Genomic DNA, 21,373 nt, shown 5'->3' with positions numbered 1-21,373 from the left:
AAATAAGCAACAAACGGATATTATCGATGGATGAATTTAAACTATAAAAAATGTATTGAGCTATATACCGTACCCGCTCAGTGGCGGATCCAGGGGGGCAGGGGTTCCGGGGGATGGACCCCCTTTTTTTGGACGACCAGTGCATTTGGATGTGGACATGTAGTTGGAACCTCTCCCCTTTTGTCCAGGGTTAGGACCCCCCTTTTTAAAATGGCTGGACCCGCCCCTGCCGCTTTCATAACACTTCTTTTTAGCATACTGAATATTATGATGTTCTTACTATTAGTTCAGGTCCTGGTAAAAAAGAATACACATCAGTACAGAAAGAAGTGTTTCAATGAAAGTTTCGTGTTTTTCCAGGCAGAAATGATTTTGCAATGACATTATACAGGTTTAAAAGAGCTCAAATGATTTTCTTACTGGACAGTGGTCACTTCTTTGGATATTTCACTGTGTCATGTCGTGAAATTAATGCAGGTTCAATTTATAACAATGCACAAAACCGGTTCAACTACTTTTGCTGGCGAAAAAGAAAGTCGAATCGTGAAGCCAATAAACAATATTTTTTTAATCTGAGCATGCAAATTGAAGATTACGTTATATATTTTACATTAAATATATTTGCAGAATAAAAACTTTGGTAATGAGAGTCCCAGACAATATATTAATTGACTGTTTTCCCACTAATTCCACGTGTTTTAAGTAGTAGTTTACTCGTAGTAGCCCACAATGCATTGTAGTTCATTGAGTCGATTGGTCAGTTTTTCAAGGCCATATTAGCCTTGTGTTTTAAAAATTACTATGCAAATATATTCTGACGTCAGAAAATCTAGAGTTCTCGACCTGTTTAAGCAATGGGTAAACTATATTTAATGCATATATTGATTGTAAAATGTAAATGTTTGACTGGCATGGTTCATTTGACCTTGACCTCTGTTTCATAGTTCTTTGGCAATGTTTTGATTTCTTAGGAAAGTCTGTTTCTTAGAATCTACAAGCAATAGGTCAACTATATTTAGTGTATTAAATTGTAAGGTGTACATGTAGTTTTCGTTTAGTTTATCTGACCTTGACCTAATTTTTTTTGGATCATATTAAGTTTATGTTATAGTTGTAGTAAAGCTTTATATTTAGGATTATCAACATTATATCAAAGGTTAATAAAGAAGGCGAGATATTTCAGCTTGAGCACTTTTGTCATTAAGAAAAGGGTGACTTTCCCGTTTTCGGACAATTACTCAAAAATGCTTTCAACAGTCTTCATGAAACTTCAGTAAATTGTTTTTTCTATTGTCTTTCGCTCCCTGTAGATTTTTATATATTTTTGATTGTACCGAGTTATTGGAATTTTGTAATAAAAAAAGTGTGATTTTCAAGTTTTCAGGTGCTTTGAACAGTTTTCATAAAACTCTGGTGATATCTATCAAGATAATCTCTATTTACTTTTCAAAAATTTCTGATATGACTTTGAGAGCTTATTGACCTTTACTCAATGAAAAATGACGGGCGTATTATGCGCTCATGGCGCAGCCATTTGTTTGATCTGCTGATCTGAAAAACGTAGTAAGCTTTATTGATTTTACACCCAGTTATCAAGTTGGTCCAAATTGAGGTCCTAAATTACACTTTGTTTGATTTTAACAAAAAAAAAGAATATATAGCACAGTGTGGGAACGAAACTGTACGGTTTCTAATAAATTTGTCATTTGGGAGACTGTCAAGCGGGGCTCCGACATTTGCAAAATAACAAGTTGCTTGATGGAAACTTTGATGAACTCTTATGCTACTATAAAATGTTTCTGTTTCAAGTTTTGATAGCTAAAACATTCTTTATGTAAATATGAACCAATAAAATAATAAGAAAGATATATGCATCCAAACGTTTTCCTTAGAATGTTGGAGCTCCGTGTAAAACGATCAAAATTGTCACACAACAGCGATCAAAAATGTCAAATAAACATCGGAAAATCAATGTTTGCTACCTGAATTTTCACATGTACCTTTTCTTAAATATAGTCTTACCTGTCTGAAAGTTTCAAAGCCATTGTCCCAGTAGAAATCCAAATATATTCATTTTCTCCATGTCGGATATTTTTATTGACTGTACAATCGCTTGCAAGTTTACTGTAATATCACTCGGAGCCTTCCTGTACAATCGCTTGGAGCTTTTCTTTTCATCGTTTGGACAACTAGACCACTAAGAAAGGAGGGTAACCTACTTTACCTTGTAATGACTTCATGATCCAGCTAACAAGCCAGCTAGTCAAAGGTTTTACCTTTACCTACACACTCATTGCATTTTGCTGTAATAGTTTCTAGTGGCATATGACTAATTATAACTCTTAAGTAGATAATGCTTACTACTATCTCTTCTGCCACATGCATGATCAGTTTATGTTTTCCATGATACTTTTGTCATATAAATATTTATTAAAACTACTGCAATCCAATACAATATATGTCTGGCATGATTTTTCTCTCCTTTTTCTTTTACGATTTAATAACTTACAGTTAGTTATTTGGTATTGTTATCAACTTTTTTTTAAACCTAAATTACACACTCAAGTATTTCTGATGTTTGAAGCTTTTATTTGAAAGGATGCAGCCTGCATTAGCGTATCCGGTATGCGGGGAGAGGGAGTTTAGGTGGTTGAAACCCCATTTTTTCGATTTTTTTTTAATTTTGTGGACGTTTCATGGTGTTCCGTGGTTAAGACCCCCCCCTTTTTTTTCAGAAAGCCGGGATCCGCACCTGGTCTGATATCGTCAATGATAGTATTAAATGATGATCCGTTTTTGAGTTTGGTCTTGTGCTGTGCTAGTTACTATGGTCATACAGACATTGTGCAGTATCTCCTGGGATGTTACTGTAAGATATATTCTGAAGATTGTGATGGTCAAACAGCCCTTCCCGTTGCTTGTATGAAGATAACCCAGAAAGTGTGTCAATACTATTAGAAAAAGGCTTTACCATCGACACACGAGGGTATTTTGAAGAGACTCCTTTTTTCATTGCTTGCAAATGGGGTAATCTTGATGTTGTGAACATTCTTCTGAAACATGTGAAATACAATTGTGATATACCTATATGTAACAGTTTAGGTGAAAGTCCCCTACACGTAGCTTGTAAAAAATGGCCATGAAGATATAGTGAAAGTACTAATAAGAAATAAATTTGATGTCAATATCATAAGTTATTTTGGCAGAACACCACTGTATGAGGCTTGCTCTTCAGACTATACTCAAGTTTTTGTTCAGGATTGTGATACTTGGTCAATAGGAGGTGAAGGAGATGACTTTCAGTGTGATGAAGTTGAGGATGGTATAAATGTAGTTCGGGATAAAATTGCAGACATCACTGAAACGTTTCGGAAAAGAATTGTGGAAATGTTGTTGCACAATAATGTAAACCCGTGTATTGCTGATTTTCATGGCCACACTGCACTTCATATGGCAGCTGAAAGTGGTTATTCAACGATAGTTAATATTTTGTTGAAGAAGTTGCTTGAAATAGATAAAATGGCATTGGTAAATGAAGATTAACCAGTTGATCGATACAAACAGTTATCCCACCCCTTTTTCCTCACTTAGTAAAAATGTTGTTGATGTATTTGTACAATATCACTGCAATATAAATGTACTAGATTCACATGGTAGAAATGCTTTACATTATGCTAGTGAAAAGGATTATTTAGAAATAGTAGAATTCTTGTATGACATAGGTTGTAAAATGGATCTTATAAATGCATCAATCAGGCCGATAATAGAAACAGCCCACCACTGTTTTATGCATGTTATCATGGTTACAAAGATGTTGCCAATTTATTATTAGAGAACAAAAGTGAGATAGATGTCCCTAATATAGACGGACAAATTGGTTTACACATTTCTTGTTGGTTATAGGGCATCTAGAAATTACACAATTATTATTACAAAATCACTCGAACATTAATCAACCTGATAAATCAAATCTAACACCTTTACATTTGGCAGCCATTGAAGGATACAACGATGTAGTTGAAATATCGATTGAAAACGGTTGCGATAGCAATGCTTGTGACATTAATCATGTTAATTGTAGCAACGCTTTGCATTATGCATGCATGCAGAAGGTAGCACATGACAATCTGCTTTGGATAAGTTGTTATTCAAGATATCATCGAAAGGAACATCATTATAAAGAGGTTGGTGTCCTCCTACTTCAAAATAAATGTGATGCAAATCAGGAAGATACCTTTGGTCAGATACCTTTTCATATAATATGCGAGACATGTACATCACATAGATATCTAAGATTATTGACAGATATTGTTAAACTGTTATTAGATAGTGGTTGTGACATAAATAAGTGTGATAACTCGCACAGGTCACCATTCCTTGTTGCCTGTGAAAAGAAGGAATATGAATCTGAAAAGATTGTGACAACTCTGCTGGAAAACAACTGTGATGTCAATAGCAAAAAAACAGCAATGGACAAACTGGGCTTGAGATTTGAACATCAAAGGGGTTTACTTGGATGACAGAAATTTTACGCCATAGTCAAAATTCAAAAAATGAGGCTACAAAGGAAAATACTTAATTTTTTTTGCAATTGTTATGATAAATATACATTTATCTGTTCTTCAATAAATAAAATTAACAAGATTTTCTTTAAAATAATTCGAAAACTATGCGAAAGAGTCACGGTTATGAAATAATATTCCACTAAAACATTTGAGAAGCATTTCGCTATACTTTTTTCAGCCTGGAGTAGCAATATTGTATATGTGGGCAAAATTTTAAAAAATATATATTGACAGAAAAAAACATATTTATATTAAAAAAAGGGGGCAACGATTAATACTGCAGAATAACAAACACAGAGAAAATCGAAGAATGCAAAAGGATCTTCCTTGGTAAACAGAATTTACCAAATGTTGAGGCAACTACCATAATTTTCAGTGTGTTAGTGATAGTCCATCATATAATACTATATTTGAAATTAAATGAATCCTTTCTAAAATCAAGACAATATAAATGCAAATTCTTCAGCAATACAGCAAACAAATCTATAGATTGAAATGCAATACAACCTTTTTGTGAATGTTAAATACTCAAGAAGTTTGATCTGCTTTGTCCACTGATTCGAGACATGAAGCTGATTTTAATGAGATCCCCAACTGGTACACATTTCAAAACAAGAGGCTCTCAAGAGCCTGAATCGCTCACCTTAATTTTTTTGGTTAAATCTCTCATCAATGATTATTTTGGCTTTTCAATTTATTTAAATGTTCTTTGAATCGTCCTATTTTCTTCAAAAGCAAAAAAAAAAAAATCATTTTCTCCTATGTTCTATTTTAGCCATAGGAGCTATGTTTCTGACATACAAGGAAATGAAATATAAAATTTATACTAAATACTCTGAAACTCATTTAGCCTAAGTTTGGCTGAAATTGATACAGCAGTTTCAAAGGAGAAGATTTTTTAAAGTAAGTCAACATGATGAACAAATTGTGAAAAAAGTCTTTAAAGGGCAATAACTCCTTAAGGAGTCAATTGACAATTTTGGTCAAATTGACTTATTTGTAGATCTTACTTTGCTTATCATTTTTGCTATTAAAAGTTTATCTGTATCTATAATAATATTCAAGATAATAACCAAAAACTGCAAAATTTCTTTAAAATCATCAATTCAGGGGCATTATACCTGAAAAACCAGTTACCCAATTCGGCTGAAAATTTCAGGACAGGTAGACCTTGACCTAATAAATACTTTAACTTCTTATCTTATTTGCTCTAAAGAGTTTTTGAGATATAAGCCAAAAACTGCATTTTACCCTGTGTTCTATTTTTAGCCATGACGGCCATGTTTTTTGACGAAATAAAAAATAAAGCACAAACTTTATTTTATACACACTACTGATCATTCAGTTGAAGTTTGGTTGAATTTGGTTTAGTAGTTTTAGAGGAGAAGATTTTTTAAAGTTAGCAAATATGATGAACAAATTGTGAAAAATTGTCATTAAAGGACAATAACCCCTTAAGGGGTCAATTGACAATTTTGGTCATATTAACTTATTTGTAGATCTTACTTTGCTGATCATTTTTGCTGTTTACAGTTTATCTTTATCTATAATAATATTCAAGATAATGACCAAAAACTGAAAAATTTCCTTAAAATTACCAATTAAGTGGCAGCAACCCAACAATTGTTTGTTTGATTCATCTGAAAATTTTAGGGCTGATAGATCTTGACCTAATGAACATTTTTACCCCATGTCAAATTTGCTCTAAATGCTTTCGTTTTTGAGATATAAGCCAACAAGAGGCTGTCACAACGACAGCAGACCGGATTTATTAACATTTATTTGTGTCCTGGCAATATCACAAGAACCATTACTGATGAATGGTGAAAGTGAAAATCGTCAATATCAAATTTGACCTCCATTTTGTCATCAGTATCAACATATTAAAATTAGAAAAGCTTAGATTGAATGGTTCATGAGTAAATGCAACAACCTGAATGGAAACGCCATTTTACGATCTTTCAAGAACCATAACTCCTGAACGGTAGAAGTCAAAATCGTCATTATTGAACTTGACCTCTATTTTGTCATCAGTAACAACATATTAAAATTTCAAAAGCTTTGGTTGAATGGTTCATGAGAAAATGCACGGACACGACGGGAAAAACCATTTTTCAATCTTTCAAGAACCATAACTCCTGAACGGTAAAAGTCAAAATCGTCATTATTGAACTTGACCTCCATTTTGTCATCAGTAACAGCATATTAAAATTTCGGAAGCTTTGATAGAACAGTTCATGCATAAATGCACGGACACGACTGGAAACTCCATTTTTCAATCTTTCAAGAACCATAACTCCTGAACGGTAAAAGTCAAAATCGTCATTATTGAACTTGACCTCCATTTTGTCATCAGTAACAGCATAATAAAATTTCGGAAGCTTTGATAGAACAGTTCATGCATAAATGCACGGACACGACTGGAAACTCCATTTTTCAATCTTTCAAGAACCATAACTCCTGAACGGTAAAAGTCAAAATCGTCATTATTGAACTTGACCTCTATTTTGTCATCAGTAACAACATATTAAAATTTCAAAAGCTTTGGTTGAATGGTTCATGAGAAAATGCACGGACACGACGGGAAAAACCATTTTTCAATCTTTCAAGAACCATAACTCCTGAACGGTAAAAGTCAAAATCGTCATTATTGAACTTGACCTCCATTTTGTCATCAGTAACAGCATATTAAAATTTCGGAAGCTTTGATAGAACAGTTCATGCATAAATGCACGGACACGACTGGAAACTCCATTTTTCAATCTTTCAAGAACCATAACTCCTGAACGGTAAAAGTCAAATTCGTCATTATTTAACTTGACCTCCATTCTTTCATTAGTAACAACATATTAAAATTTGGGAAGCTTTGGTAGAACAGTTCATGCGTAAATGCACGGACAACTCCATTTTTCAATCTTTCAAGAACCATAACTCCTGAACGGTAAAAGTCAAAATCGCCATTATTGAACTTGACCTTCGTATAGTTGTCAGGAATAACATATTAAAATTTTAAAAGCTTTGGTTGAACGGTTCATGAGTTAATGCACGGACAACATTTGATTGCCGCCCGCCCGCCCGGCCGCCCGCCGTACATCCCCAAATCAATAACCGACATTTTTGTCACAAAAATCCGGTTAAAAACTGCATTTGACCCCTATGTTCTATTTTAAGTAACGGCGGCCATGTTTTTTGACGGATCAAAAATCGAAGCACACACTTTGTGCAGGATAATCTATGGAACAATCATGCTAAGTTTCATCCAAATCCATTCAGTAGTTTCAGAGGAGAAGATTTTTTAAAGTTAGCAAATGTGATGAACAAATTGTGAAAAATTGTCATTAAAGGACAATAACCCCTTAAAGGGGCACTAGCTGTCAAATTCATTGTAACCGATTTGACTCAAATTCTCATATTTGGTTTATAACAATGTAAAACATTTATCCAAACTATCAAAAGTCTAAAATAAACAGTTTACAGAGCATGGGGCAGATAATATATAGGTTCGTTTCGTGTGTATTTGAGTCCAGACGCCATCTAATTAACTATCGATTTGACCTCAGATGACCATATAAGCGATGTAAACAAAAATAAAGATACGAATAGATTAAACCAACACGTGCAATTGCATTTTTATAGGTCTGTTTGATTTGATTTTATAGATTAAAAATAGATGTTTCTCATTGTTTTTAACCATATAAGAATGATTTTATGTGCATCGAATTAGTAATCAAATGATTTACCGTAGTTTCACTTTCATTGTTGACATTCTTTTTCTTTAAATAACCAGTACACGTACAATGCATGCGTTGTCAATCTCTAGCTAGGGGTTAACTTGAAGTTCACATGAATACCGGTTAGAATGATGATGACGTTTTCACTTGCAAGTGAATCAGTCAAAAATTATGTTTAATCGCTTTTTTCAACAAAATTAAAGGAAATTGATTGCTAAAAGCAAATTATTATTTCATTATTTCAATTTGATTAATGATTGATCTAAAAAAATCATACTTTATTTTTTTCATATATATCGTAGCTAGTGCCCCTTTAAGGGGTCAATTGACAATTTTGGTCATATTAACTTATTTGTAGATCTTATTTTGCTGATCATTTTTGCTGTTTACAGTTTATCTTTATCTATAATAATATTCAAGATAATGACCAAAAACTGCAAAATTTCCTTAAAATTACCAATTAAGTGGCAGCAACCCAACAATGGTTTGTTTGATTCATCTGAAAATTTCAGGGCTGATAGATCTTCACCTAATGAACATTTTTACCCCATGTCAGATTTGCTCTAAATGCTTTAGTTTTTGAGATATAAGCCAAAAACTGCATTTGACCCCTATGTTCTATTTTAAGTAACGGCGGCCATGTTTTTTGACGGATCAAAAATCGAAGCATACACTTTGTGCAGGATAATCTAAGGAACAATCATGCTAAGTTTCATTCAAATCCATTCAGTAGTTTCAGAGGAGAAGATGTTTGAAAAATTGTTAACGACGACAGACGACGACGACGACGACGACGGACGCCAATTGATGAGAAAAGCTCACATGGCCTTATAGGCCAGGTGAGCTAAAAACAGGGAATGGGAAAGTGTTTGATGTGGAGCTCCTTTGAAAATTTTGATTGTCTATTGTCATCCCGATTATTGCATCCGGAGAGTTTAAAATACGGGGATTCAAAAATTCAGGCCTTCTGTCTGTCCAAAATGAAGTACAGGAGGTATAAATGTGAAACTGATATAATTATATAATGATTGCAACTTCATGCAAAATATAATTGATCTATTACAATAAGTTTAAAAAGCAGAAAACTGATTAATTTCTATCATCATCCTCGTAATTGACACCAGAAAAGTGATCCCGGTCTCGCCTTAAAGGATTAATGTAGCAGGAGAGACACAAATAGCAATGTCATTATGGAAGCATTCTTTGTGCTTCCTTTTGTTTTAATGAGTATTATAGCGTTTTCCAACTTTGCCATTTCCCGAAATACCACCATCAACGAACATTAAGCAATCATTTTTGCTTTTCCATGTTCAGATAGCACAATCAATGATCAGGAATTCAGTAATTTTCCATAATTACAGAAGGGGTATCTAAAGTCAGCTTTGAAATATATACCTAAATTAGTGACAAATTATAAAATTCACTATGTTGTCTTTTATATGATATCACCAAACTTAAAAAAAAAATGCTGCTGCTTCTTTGTTTAAAAACATTGTTAGACAAGTTCAACTTTCGTCGCAGAAAGCTCGACATAGGGATAGTGATCTGTCAGCGGCGACGACGGTGTTAGCTAACTTCTTAAAAGCTTTATATTTTAGAAGGTAGAAGGGTGCTTCATACTTTGTATATGGATGCCTCATGTTACGAAGTTTCCGTCAGTCAAATGTCCACTGTCCTTGACCTCATTTTCATGGTTCAGCGACTACTTGAAAAAAAGTTGAGATTTTTTGTAATGTTGAATTCTCTTTTATTATAAGTAACAGGATAACTATATTTGGTATGTGCGTACCGTGCAAGGTCCTCATTCCCGTCAAACAGTTTTCACTTGACCTCGACCACATTCATGGATCAGTTAACAAGGTTAAATTTTGGTGGTCAAGTCCATATCTCAGATACTATAAGCAATAGTTCTAGTATATTCGGTGTATGGAAGGACTGTAAGGAGTACATGTCGTCTGACCTTGACCTCAATTTCATGGTGCAGAGGTCAAAGTCGAGTTTTTGAGTTTTGGTCTTTTTTTCTAATATTAAATGCAATAGTTCAACTTTATTTGGTGTATGGAAATATTTCGTGATCTATGTAAGTCACACAGTTTTTATTTGACCTTGACCTCATTTTCAAGGTTCATTGCTCAGCGCCAAGTGTTTGTGGTTTGGTCTTTTTTTCCTATACTGTATGCAATAGGTCTAGTATATTTGGTGTATGGAATGATTGTAAGGTGTACATGTCTAGCTGGCGGTTGTCATCTGACCTTGACCTCATTTTCATGGTTCAATGGTTAAAGTTTTTGAGTTAAGGTTTTTTTTTAGCTCACCTGGCCCGAAGGGCCAAGTGATCTTTTCTTATCACTTGGCATGCGTCGTCCGTCGTCGTTAAATTTTTACATTTTGAACTTCTTCCAGAGAACCACTAAATGGAATGAAACCAAACGTGGCATGAATGTTCCTTATGAGGTGCTTACCAAGTGTTGTTACTTTGTAGCCGATCCATCATCCAAGAATGGCCACCAGCGGGGGACTTGGTTAAACATAGGACCCTATAGGAAATGCATACAAATGACTTCTTTAAGAGAACCACTGAATGGAATGAACCAAACATAGCATGAATGTTCCTTATGAGGTGCTGACCAAGTATTGTTACTTTGTAGCCGATCCATCATCCAAGAATGGCCACCAGCGGGGGACTTAGCTAAACATAGGACCCTATGGGAAATGCATACATGAGACTTCATTTAGAGAACCACTAGATGGAATGAAACAAAACATAGCATGAATGTTCCTTATGAGGTGCTGACCAAGTTTTGTTACTTTGAAGCCGATCCATTATCCAAGATGGCCGCCACCGGGGGACTTGGTTTAACATAGGACCCTATGGGAAATGCATACAAATGACTTCTTTTAGAGAACCACTGAATGGAATGAACCAAACATAGCATGAATGTTCCTTATGAGGTGCTGACCAAGTATTGATACTTTGTAGCCGATCCATTATCCAAGATGGCCGCCAACGGGGGACTTAGTTTAACATAGAACCCTATTGGAAATGCATACAAATGACTTTTTTTAGAGACAAACTGAATGGAAGGAAACCAAACATAGCATGAATGTTCCTTATGAGGTGTTGACCAAGTATTGTTACTTTGTAGCCGATCCATCATCCAAGATGGCCGCCAGCAGGGGACTTAGTTTCACATAGGACCCTATGGGAAATGCATACATATGACTTCATTTAGAGAACCACTAGATGGAATGAAACAAAACATAGCATGAATGTTCCTTATGTGGTGCTGACCACGTTTTGTTACTTTGAAGCCGATCCATTATCCAAGATGGCCGCCACCGGGGGACTTAGTTTAACATAGGACCCTATGGGAAATGCATACAAATGACTTCTTTTAGAGAACTACTGAATGGAATAAACCAAACATAGCATGAATGTTCCTTATGAGGTGCTGACCAAGTATTGTTACTTTGTAGCCCATCCATTATCCAAGATGGCCGCCAGCAAGGGACTTAGTTTCACATAGGACCCTGTACGGAAATATTTTATGATCTATATGTCAGTCGCGCAGATAGCTCCAAACCAACAAGTGTATGAACAACATGAACAAGAGAGAACATAAACATGATAAATAATGTGTAAGTAACAATGTTTTTTATATTTCTTTTTATGCAAAGAAGTAGATCTGATAAGGGCCGGTTTTGGCCTCAAATTTCAAGTTCATCTAGATCTGATGAAAGATTTTGGACACATTTTAAACACTATTTGAATTGATTCAATTATTTTTTGTGAAAGATTTTAACTGATTTACTCATTAAAAATGCTCCGATTCTAGCTTAAATATGAAAAATATATCAAATATGCCAAAAACTGTCACTTTCCGGATAGTTTTTGCCAAAAATGAAAGTGGACTTACATTTCAATATCAAGAATGAACACAAATGTGGCCATTTTCATTTAAGACGGAAACTGTCGAAAATTTAACTAAAATGCTGAATTTGTGAAGATTTTAGTAATTTAGCATGACTCAATGATGCAAGTACCCGATATATATGTGCATTGTAATCCCAAAAACAGCCCAAATTTATGTAGCAGAGGCATTATACTTTCCAAAAAATAACTTAAAGTTTACATTTTAACAACTTTGTAAAACTGCTATATTTTAGCCAAAAAGGGGTCTTACTGAACCTACTCCTTTGAAGACAGTTTGAAAACCAATGTACTGTTTCTACATCTTCAAAGTTGCATTAAATCTTATTCACCCCAGTCAATGTCATCAATTACTAACGTTCATGATCTAATAATAACTTGGTTAATAAATGTTGTTTAAAAGAACAAAGTTTTCTATCAGTGTGTTGCGACTATCAAGATGTAAAATGTCTAATGGTCTGGAATAATAAATTATAGCTCTGTCAGTTTCATTAAGTTCAACATTCTTGCACAGCTTTTCATAATGACTCTTTGTCATTTCCAATAGAGTAAAGTATACCTGAAATATATAAAAAAAAATCCAAAACAATGTATGACATTTATCACTTTTTTTCAAAACATTTAATAACTGCAAAAATAAATTTAAGTTTCAATATACCTACTAGCTATAGACATATAGTCTACTTGACACCCAATATTTATATAATTTAATTTTTTTGGCACAATCTTATTCTCAATATTAACAAGTGTTTTGCTTTAATTTAAACATTTTTTTAAATGTCCAAAGAATATTTGCTGCAAGTCATTTCAGATATTTGATTGAGAAGTTTAGGTTGAAGGCCAAAGTTTTAGGTTGTTAAACTCAAAATAACATGAAGAAGTTTTTTGTAGAGAGATATGGTTATAATAAAATTAGCAGATGTCTCGAGAAATGGTAACAATTTTATTTATTAGGTCAAGTTATGTTTAATTTACCTATATATTTTTTTTAATTTGCTAAATATACAGCAAAAAATTATGTTTTTTTCTACATTCATGAACATTTGATAAATATGAGTTATTTCTGAATAGAAAATATATAAATTTTTAGTATACTTATAAAATAAAGAAATTACAAATTATTTAACAAAAAACAATTTGTGTTAATCTTTTAAAACAAAAAATGTTATGATTTTCTTTTGAAAGGGAAAATAAGGCCACAAATCCAAACATTGAGCAATTATACAAAATTTAGACCTTATTTTAATCAAAAAGTAGCGCATGAAGGTATGTTTTTTATTACATATTTGATTTAATCAGGTAAAAAATAGTCTATATGGAAATTTTTATCAAAATGTAAATACGGGATCAAAACTGTATCATATGCCCAACAAGGACGTTAGTTTTCTTGTTTGATTTGTTTGATTTTTATCATTGTTGGGCATTTTGTAGCAGACTATGCTGTATGGGTTTTGCCTATTGTTAAAAGCTATATGGTGAAAGGTAGTTGTTAACTTCTATGTCATTTAGTCTCTAGTAGAATGTTGACTCATTGGCATTTATAGTGTTATACCACATTTTTCTTATTTTTAAATTGTCAGTATTTTATTTGCATCAGCACATAGTCATGATAGTGCTAAAGAATGACTCTGTCTTTGAGATTTGTAAAAAAAACTAGACCTCTCAAGGAAGAAAAAAATAGAGCTTTTAACTTCCTTGTCTTTAATAAAAAAAAATCATAGCCAACCTTGGTGCCATCTATAATCAGTCCAGGTGTTGTCAGCTTAGATTTGTGGTCATCTAAACCATATTCATGAAGATCCAGCAAAAGTTCACCAGCATGCTGTCCAAGAACTTGTACATTCAAATCAGCAATTATTTCTGGTAATGGTTTGTTTGTCTTGTCCAGTAGTTGTCCTGATGAACAGCTAGAAATACCAGAAGACGAGCAAGATTCAGATTCCTCAGTTGAAGACTGTGACCTTTTAAATCTCTTTCTTTTTCTCTTTTTCTCTGGATGTCCTAAACCTTCAAATTTCTTAGCATTTTTCACCTGGAATAAAAAAAAATCAAAGACATAATTATATTAAGTTTTATTAGTTTTTATCTCAATATTTATATAGTTTCCTGGATTCAATTAGAATAATATATTTCTTCCTTATCTCTTTCTTATTCAACTAAAGATTTCTAAACTCCTATTTGATGTTTTTTCGCCAAGCACATGGCATTTAAGGTCAAGAGGTAAGGTAAATCATCTACAAATGATCTAGGTCACAGATTTCGGACAAATTTTACATGTTGAAAATTTAATTAAAAATTGTTAAAAAAAAAAGGTATAGAAAGCACATAAAATTAGCAAACAATTTCTTAAGTTTCTCTCAAAATGATCAAATCAGGGTAGGCAAAGTATTACCCGCCAGGGAAAACCCAGGTTGGAAAACCTGGGTTTTTCATGAGCTGGGCAATACTCCCAGAAGCAGGTAATACTGGGCAATAAGATTTTTTAAGCTTATTTCAATATAAAAATAGAAAAGACTTGTTGTAGTTCATAGTATTATAGCTAAATATATACATTTTATACTGTAATTTGCATCCGTTGTTGTCGTAAGTATGTGAAAAATCTACTTGGCCAAATACCTTCACATTTTAACTAAATGTTCCTTAAGGTATCTAGTTTATAAATAGTATCCAAAGTTTTGATTCATTGACAAACATGGCCACCATAGCTAAAAATAGAATGTTGGGGTCAAATGCAGTTTTTGGTTTATATCTCAAAAACTAAAGCTTTTAGAGCAAACCTGACGTGGGTGTAAAATTGTTGAATTGGTCAAGATCTATATATTAGCCCTGAGATTTCAGACAATTCAAACAACTAATTGCTGTGTTGCTGCTACTAAATTGGTAGTTTAAAAGAAATTTTGCAGTTTTTTGTTATTATCTTGAATGTTATTATAAATAGATACAAACTGTAAACAACAACAACTGTCAGCAAAGTAATATATACAAAAAAGTTAATATGACCAAAATTGTCAATTGACCCCTTAAGGGGGCTCGCGGGTCTAAATCAACTTTTTTTTCTAATATAGGATTTTGCTATTTTTTTCTATGATTAAAATTTATCTTATACCTAATAGAAATATAAAATAAAAATATGGGGTCATTTAAGCTTACAATCTGCCTCCAAAAGAAGCATACATTTTTGTTAATGTCCTTTTTTTCTGTTGAACTTATAGGAGAAATATTGGTAATATAGATATAAAAAAAGAACTAAATTACAGAAATCGCCTAAATTTTACAATTATTTAGTTTAGCTTGTTTGAAAACAATAATAAAATATATATAGGTCACCAATGAGTTAAAAAAGATATTTCAATTTCAACATCAAAAAATGACATTTTTGCACCAAAGGGAGATAATTTAGAGCTTTTTCAATGATATAAACATTTTTAAAGTAATCTGTGGCCAAACCAAATTGATTTGTCCCGGAGATTTTTGTACAATATTATAAAGTAATAGCTAATAGTGTAATAAATAAAATTTGTAAAGAAAAAAAAAGTTTAATTTTTGCTGATTTTTATATACCCGCGAGCCTCCTTAAGGCCAATTTTCCACAACTTGTTTTAATATAGTTTTAATGTGCTACCTACCATGTTGTTGATCAATAATTTTTCATCATGATGATTTGGTTGATATGACCCTATGATTATATCAAAACACAGTATTAACTATTAGTTCCAATATTTTAAACAACAAGAAGTTACAAGATACATATAAAGATATTATGGTTCACCAAGCAAACTTTTATTCTATTTAAAAAACTACTCTCTTAAATAGATTTTACTGCAATGAAATAGTTACCTCGTGAATAGTTACTACAGTAGTTGGCTTAACTGGTGCACAGTTATCATACAATACACGCCCCTGTTTGTAGAAACGACAATCTGGATTTGAAGTGACACGCTTACATCCTCTCAAATTAGACCAAATAGACTCATCTCCACTTGAACACCGCCTATCATAAAAAAAATCCAACACAGAAACCTGAATGAATACACAGATTTTTCTTTTCTGGTGGTACAACCAACATCAATAAAATTATCTTACACATGTTACAAAAAGAAAGAAAATAGTGAATCTTCTATTTAAAGTTGTTTCCCAAAGAAAATAAATATAACTGCTTCCAAGTTGAAGAAAATGTTATGAGAGATCATATACATTGTAGTTGAATCTGAAACAGTTGGGGTTATATTTGATCAACAACCATTTTGAAGTCATTCTAATTGTGATGGGATGTGAGGTATTCGATACAGGATATGCAATACAGGGTAGGTGATACAGACTGGAAAAAAGAACCTTTATTACATATGATAAAGCTATATAAACCCCCTTCAATCATTTAGATTTTCCCCCCTACATGTACATGTAGATATAAGGTCTACATGAAGTCATATTTTCAATGCCTTCATTCAATCTTTTCATATACAATGTAGTGAATTGGAGAGTTATCTCATTGGCAATTATACCATATCTTCTTACTTTTATAAATATTGTCTGCATTTTATAAACATCTGGGCATAAAACTATAGAATTTAATGATCTCCCTTTGAGATTTTTTAAACAAAATGGCGATATAAAGCTTTTAACTTTCTCGTCTACAATAAGAAATCATAGCAAAACTTAAAGTACCATCTATTACATAGAGAATAATACATGGCAAAATCTGTATCATATGCCGTATCATCCTGAGACACCAATATCAGCCCAAGGGATGATATTGGTCAAGGGTGTTTTAAAAATATTTTGTTTATTGTATTTTTAGTGTGTTTTGTATTTTTTATAGTTGAATTTAGTGTGCCAAAAAATATGAAAACTTGACGTTCGTGATGTCACATACCAAACAATGACGTCATTCAATAAATTGTGTCACGCCCGAATAACCGTTCATTTCGGACCTATTTGGACGAAAAATATTTCTTAAGAAGCTTGTATCATATGTATAAATTAAAACTGACTTTATGTAAAAAAAAAATTTAAAAAAAAGTAGGGGTGTGATAAAGGGTATGATAAAGGGTGCGCATCAAAGTTGCACGATATGGATTATACAGCAGGCTATTTGCTATTTATCCTGTTTATCAAATATTCAAAACTACTGTATTACTACTAAATATATATGATAAAATGTATTATCTGTCCTGGTATTGTCAGCTTTGATATGTGGTCATCTGAACCATATTCATGAAGCCATTGAAGGTGCAGCAGAAAATCACCAGCATGGGTATACAGGTTTACAATTTTATGATTATATTTACAAAACAACTTAATGGGGTTCGCGGGTCTAAATCATTTATATAGGATTTCTCTATATTTTTCTATAAATGAACTTTATCTTATAATTAATAGAAAAATCAAATAAAAACGTGGGGTCACCGATCATTTGCGCTCACGTTCTGCCTTCGAAAGAAGCATATATTTTTGTAAAGGTGTTTTTTTTCTGTTGAAGTAATAGGAGAAATAAAGGTTATATCGCAAAAAAAAGAAAGAAATTTATTACAGAAATCGCTCAAATTTTACATAACTTAGTTTAAGTACAGCTTATATGGAAATTATATTAAAAAATATAGGTCACCGATGAGTTAATAAAGATATTTCAATTTTAAAGCCAAAAAATGGCATTTATCTACCAAAGGGAGATAATTTGAAACTTTTTCAATGATGTATACATTTTAAAAGTCATCTGGGGCCAACACAATTTTTTTATTTTGAATGATTTTTGTACCATATAAAAAGTAACAACTACAAAAGGTAACAAATAAAATTTAAAATGAAAAACAAATGTTTATTTTTATTCTGAAATTTTTATCCCCTCGAGCCTCCTTAATAGTTATAATGTACTGTGCATTCACAAATTATTGCAATGTTTTTATTATTGCTAAAATGCAACAGGGTTACAATCACAATAACTCAAACTCGCATTTTGAAATTTTGTATATGAAATAAAAAGGATTTTTCTCAATATTGCAAAAATTAAAATCGCATTTTACTCTAAAATGACAAAATTGCAAAATTTTATAAATGCATGCAATAATTTCTGAATCATAATAATACAAATTTACAGTAGTTGTAAAAGTAAAAGTTATAGTTGTCAATACTTACTCCCCCTCCAAGTAACATATTTCACCAAGTGTAAGGATTAACTGTGTAAACATGCTTTCATTCAATCTGTAACGAGCCCTCCTCTGTTTCTGAATTTTATCATGCAGTCTATATAATGCAGTGATAAACCTATCACCTTTCAATGTGCTGACAGATACTTCACTGAACATGTTGAAGAAAAAACAAAGATCATACATTAATAAACATAGATATACATTTACATGTGCATGTACAAACATTGGTATGCAAGTTTTTTATTTTTCTCAGTATTTTAAAGTTGGCAATACTCATCGCTCATATGTGTTATAACTTACAATGACTTATAGGGCAAAATTTTGCCTTCCCTGCATCATGTAGTATCTGGTGGAAATTTGTCGCATAGGCAATCATACCATGAGTACATCTTATTTTTGCAATGATTTATTCAATAGAATTCCTTTAATCTACATGTTGCTTCAGTAACAATAAATGGAAGTTTTTAATGACCTTGACTGGCTAAACAGTAACTATATGAGTCTTAGATTGCCATATTTCATGTATTTTATCTACTGTCTTTATTATGTTTATGTTCACCCTATTATTGTTAGTTGTTTTTTTGTGCTTTATCATGTTTATACCAATCTGATGAGCAATGATGAGTGAAGTCATTTTCAAGTGATACATGTACATGTATATATATTTTAAGTTTTGTTATACTAAACTATCATTGTCATGACTATTCATTTTCTCTAATTTCTAATTACACCACTCATGATGATCACTGCCCAACTCAAGTTCTATGTGTCATTTGACACACTGTATTATTGATTACAAATGACATAAATTGAACTGTCTGAGTGTCAGAGCATGTCAGAGCAGAAAGGAGAATTTCAAATTTGATCAGACTGTGTAGATCTGTTTGGTTCAATTGACATACATTGTAAGATACATGTATTCTATATTCATACTACATTTTCATGGTACATTGTACATGTATATATTCAGCAGTGTTTTCCATTCAGCATTTAAGCCGGGTGTGCCGACCACCTTCTTTTGAAAGCTGACCACCTTTCGATTTTAGGAGGTGGTCTGCTTTTTTTTCAAAATCCGGATTTTTTTTCGGTTCCGTACCGTTAAAATTTAAATACTAATCCCGCCTTGTTTTCATTGACAAAGATGGCGTCCAATCGTCAAATTTCAATGTTTTCATTAATCAATCGGGGGAAAAGAAAGGAAGAAGACGATGATGATAAAGAAAATACTAGACCAAATAAGTTAAATAAAATTGATAGTAATGTTGAAGTTGTGGAAATTGAACAAAAATCAACCAAACAACGGAAAAGACACGCAAGTGAAGACAAATATGAGCAAGACATTATAGATGACATCATATATCGAATGAGGTCATTGTTGGGCATGTGTTGTCCCAGGCATTAGGGATAGTCATTATTTATCAACTGAGGGGGTCAGTGCATTGTAGGGGGCTGGTGGGTCATTGCCAAAAATATCATACTGCTGGGGGATACCATCTTACTGGAAAAAGGGGGGGGGGGCAAACAATAAAAGTTTTTATGTCTGACTAAAACTTTTAAAATTGTTTGGTCTTACTTGCATGCCTGAAAGTTATTTAAACTTTCTCGTTTAGCTATCAATCTGTCAAGCTTCTCTTTTACCAAAGCTGGACTGTGACAAAATTCGTCCAAATTTGAATCAAACTTTAGAAAATTCTGCAGACTAGACACATATTGTTTTTGTTTTACGTCAATTTCATGCACTATTTGCATAGTTTGTAATACATCTGTTGGATTTGAAAGGTAATCACTCTTGTAGAAAACATGAAGGAGATTTGCATGTGTTAATTTCCAGTCTGAAGTTTTGCAAGGTAAAAAATGTTTTGAACCTCCGCAACTGTTTACATATTTTCTCTCAGGTTCATGCATCTTACAAAAATCACGAAGTGCTTTCAAACTGTCCTCATCAGACATAGAATCGCTTGAATGCGACTCTGTCTCGTCTGGAATCTGGGAAAGCATCTTTGATCTCGAAAACAGAAAGGGACAAGAATTGGTAGGGGAATGAAGACAACATTATAACTGTTTGTCATAAAACACGTACGTCCGTCCGGGACCGTTCTGTTCTGGGATATACCTCCGTTTATCGGAGCACTTTATTTATCGAATTTAGCATTAAAATTTCAAATACTGAAAAAAACAGATATCTCACAATATGATAAAATATAATTCAAAAATAAATTAGTTTCAGTTGGTAAAGGTGAGTTATATAAGGGTTTGAAATGTCACCTTCATGTCAATATTTTATGTTCCATGATAATATATGAAAGATGTCCATTTCTAGTTTTTTTTCACCAGTAGTATTTTTTAATTGAAATAAAAAAAAATATTAATGATTCGACGTAAGTATGTGCTCATATATATATAAGTGTAAATAAGGACAGAATGAGCAACTTTACCAAAAAAAAAATCCCTGTCAGGGTGACAATTTATGTAAAAAAAAACCTAACAGGATAAGCTCATATAAAAAGGCAGTAAACAAGAGTGAACAAAGGCAGGACAGAGCAGGGATTTTTTATACTGATTTGCTATAAAGTCACATGACATCAGCTACGGCCGAGATCACGGTTTGACAATTTGAATGAGACATCGTTATATATATGTCACCGGATGTATTTATCCATTTTGTTTCATTATTAAGCATTTCATATTATTTGTGTTTTCAGTGTTATATGTTTCCCATTCATATCATATTCATTTTTCATATTCATGTTTTTTGACGTTTGACGACAAATAATAGTTTTGCGCTGCGTATTTTGAAATAAATTATAGAAGTATGTACGCTATGTTTTGCTTTACGTACTGAATATCTAAATTAGTACAATAGAAAGTTAAAGCGATTCTTTATTATTACTTAAATGATATATATCTATATTCAAATAGCATGAGTTATGCATGAGCTCAAAGCATGGCAATATTAATAACCATATATATACTAATATAATTTCACTATTTGAGTTAGTC

The 21,373-nt window shown here is 32.6% G+C and overlaps 2 protein-coding genes across 6 annotated transcripts in view; one reads left to right on the top strand and one right to left on the bottom strand.

The window, feature by feature from the left end:
• Nucleotides 1–21,373, top strand: part of LOC143076203 (uncharacterized) — a 144,432-nt gene that overhangs the window by 51,860 nt on the left and 71,199 nt on the right. The window lies entirely within an intron of this gene.
• Nucleotides 11,829–21,373, bottom strand: part of LOC143076204 (uncharacterized) — a 100,021-nt gene continuing 90,476 nt past the window's right edge. The window contains exons 1-5 of one of the 5 annotated variants that reach the window (XM_076251904.1): nt 19,947–20,413; nt 18,360–18,521; nt 16,065–16,218; nt 13,954–14,259; nt 11,829–12,786 (exon numbers count right to left, since the gene is read on the bottom strand). In XM_076251904.1, the coding sequence (XP_076108019.1) occupies nt 12,610–12,786; nt 13,954–14,259; nt 16,065–16,218; nt 18,360–18,521; nt 19,947–20,371 (1,224 nt within the window). In that variant the 5' untranslated portion in view covers nt 20,372–20,413 and the 3' untranslated portion in view covers nt 11,829–12,609. Of the gene's footprint in view, nt 12,787–13,953; nt 14,260–16,064; nt 16,219–18,359; nt 18,522–19,946; nt 20,414–21,373 lie in introns of those variants that run through there. The other 4 variants (XM_076251906.1, XM_076251905.1, XM_076251902.1 and 1 more) reach the window with 4 other exon arrangements.

The sequence above is a fragment of the Mytilus galloprovincialis genome, chromosome 5 (genome assembly GCF_965363235.1).
Source record: "Mytilus galloprovincialis chromosome 5, xbMytGall1.hap1.1, whole genome shotgun sequence".
Lineage (NCBI taxonomy): Eukaryota > Metazoa > Mollusca > Bivalvia > Mytilida > Mytilidae > Mytilus > Mytilus galloprovincialis.
The sequence above is the reverse complement of the archived record's forward strand: the minus strand, read 5'-3'. Positions and strand labels throughout refer to the sequence as shown.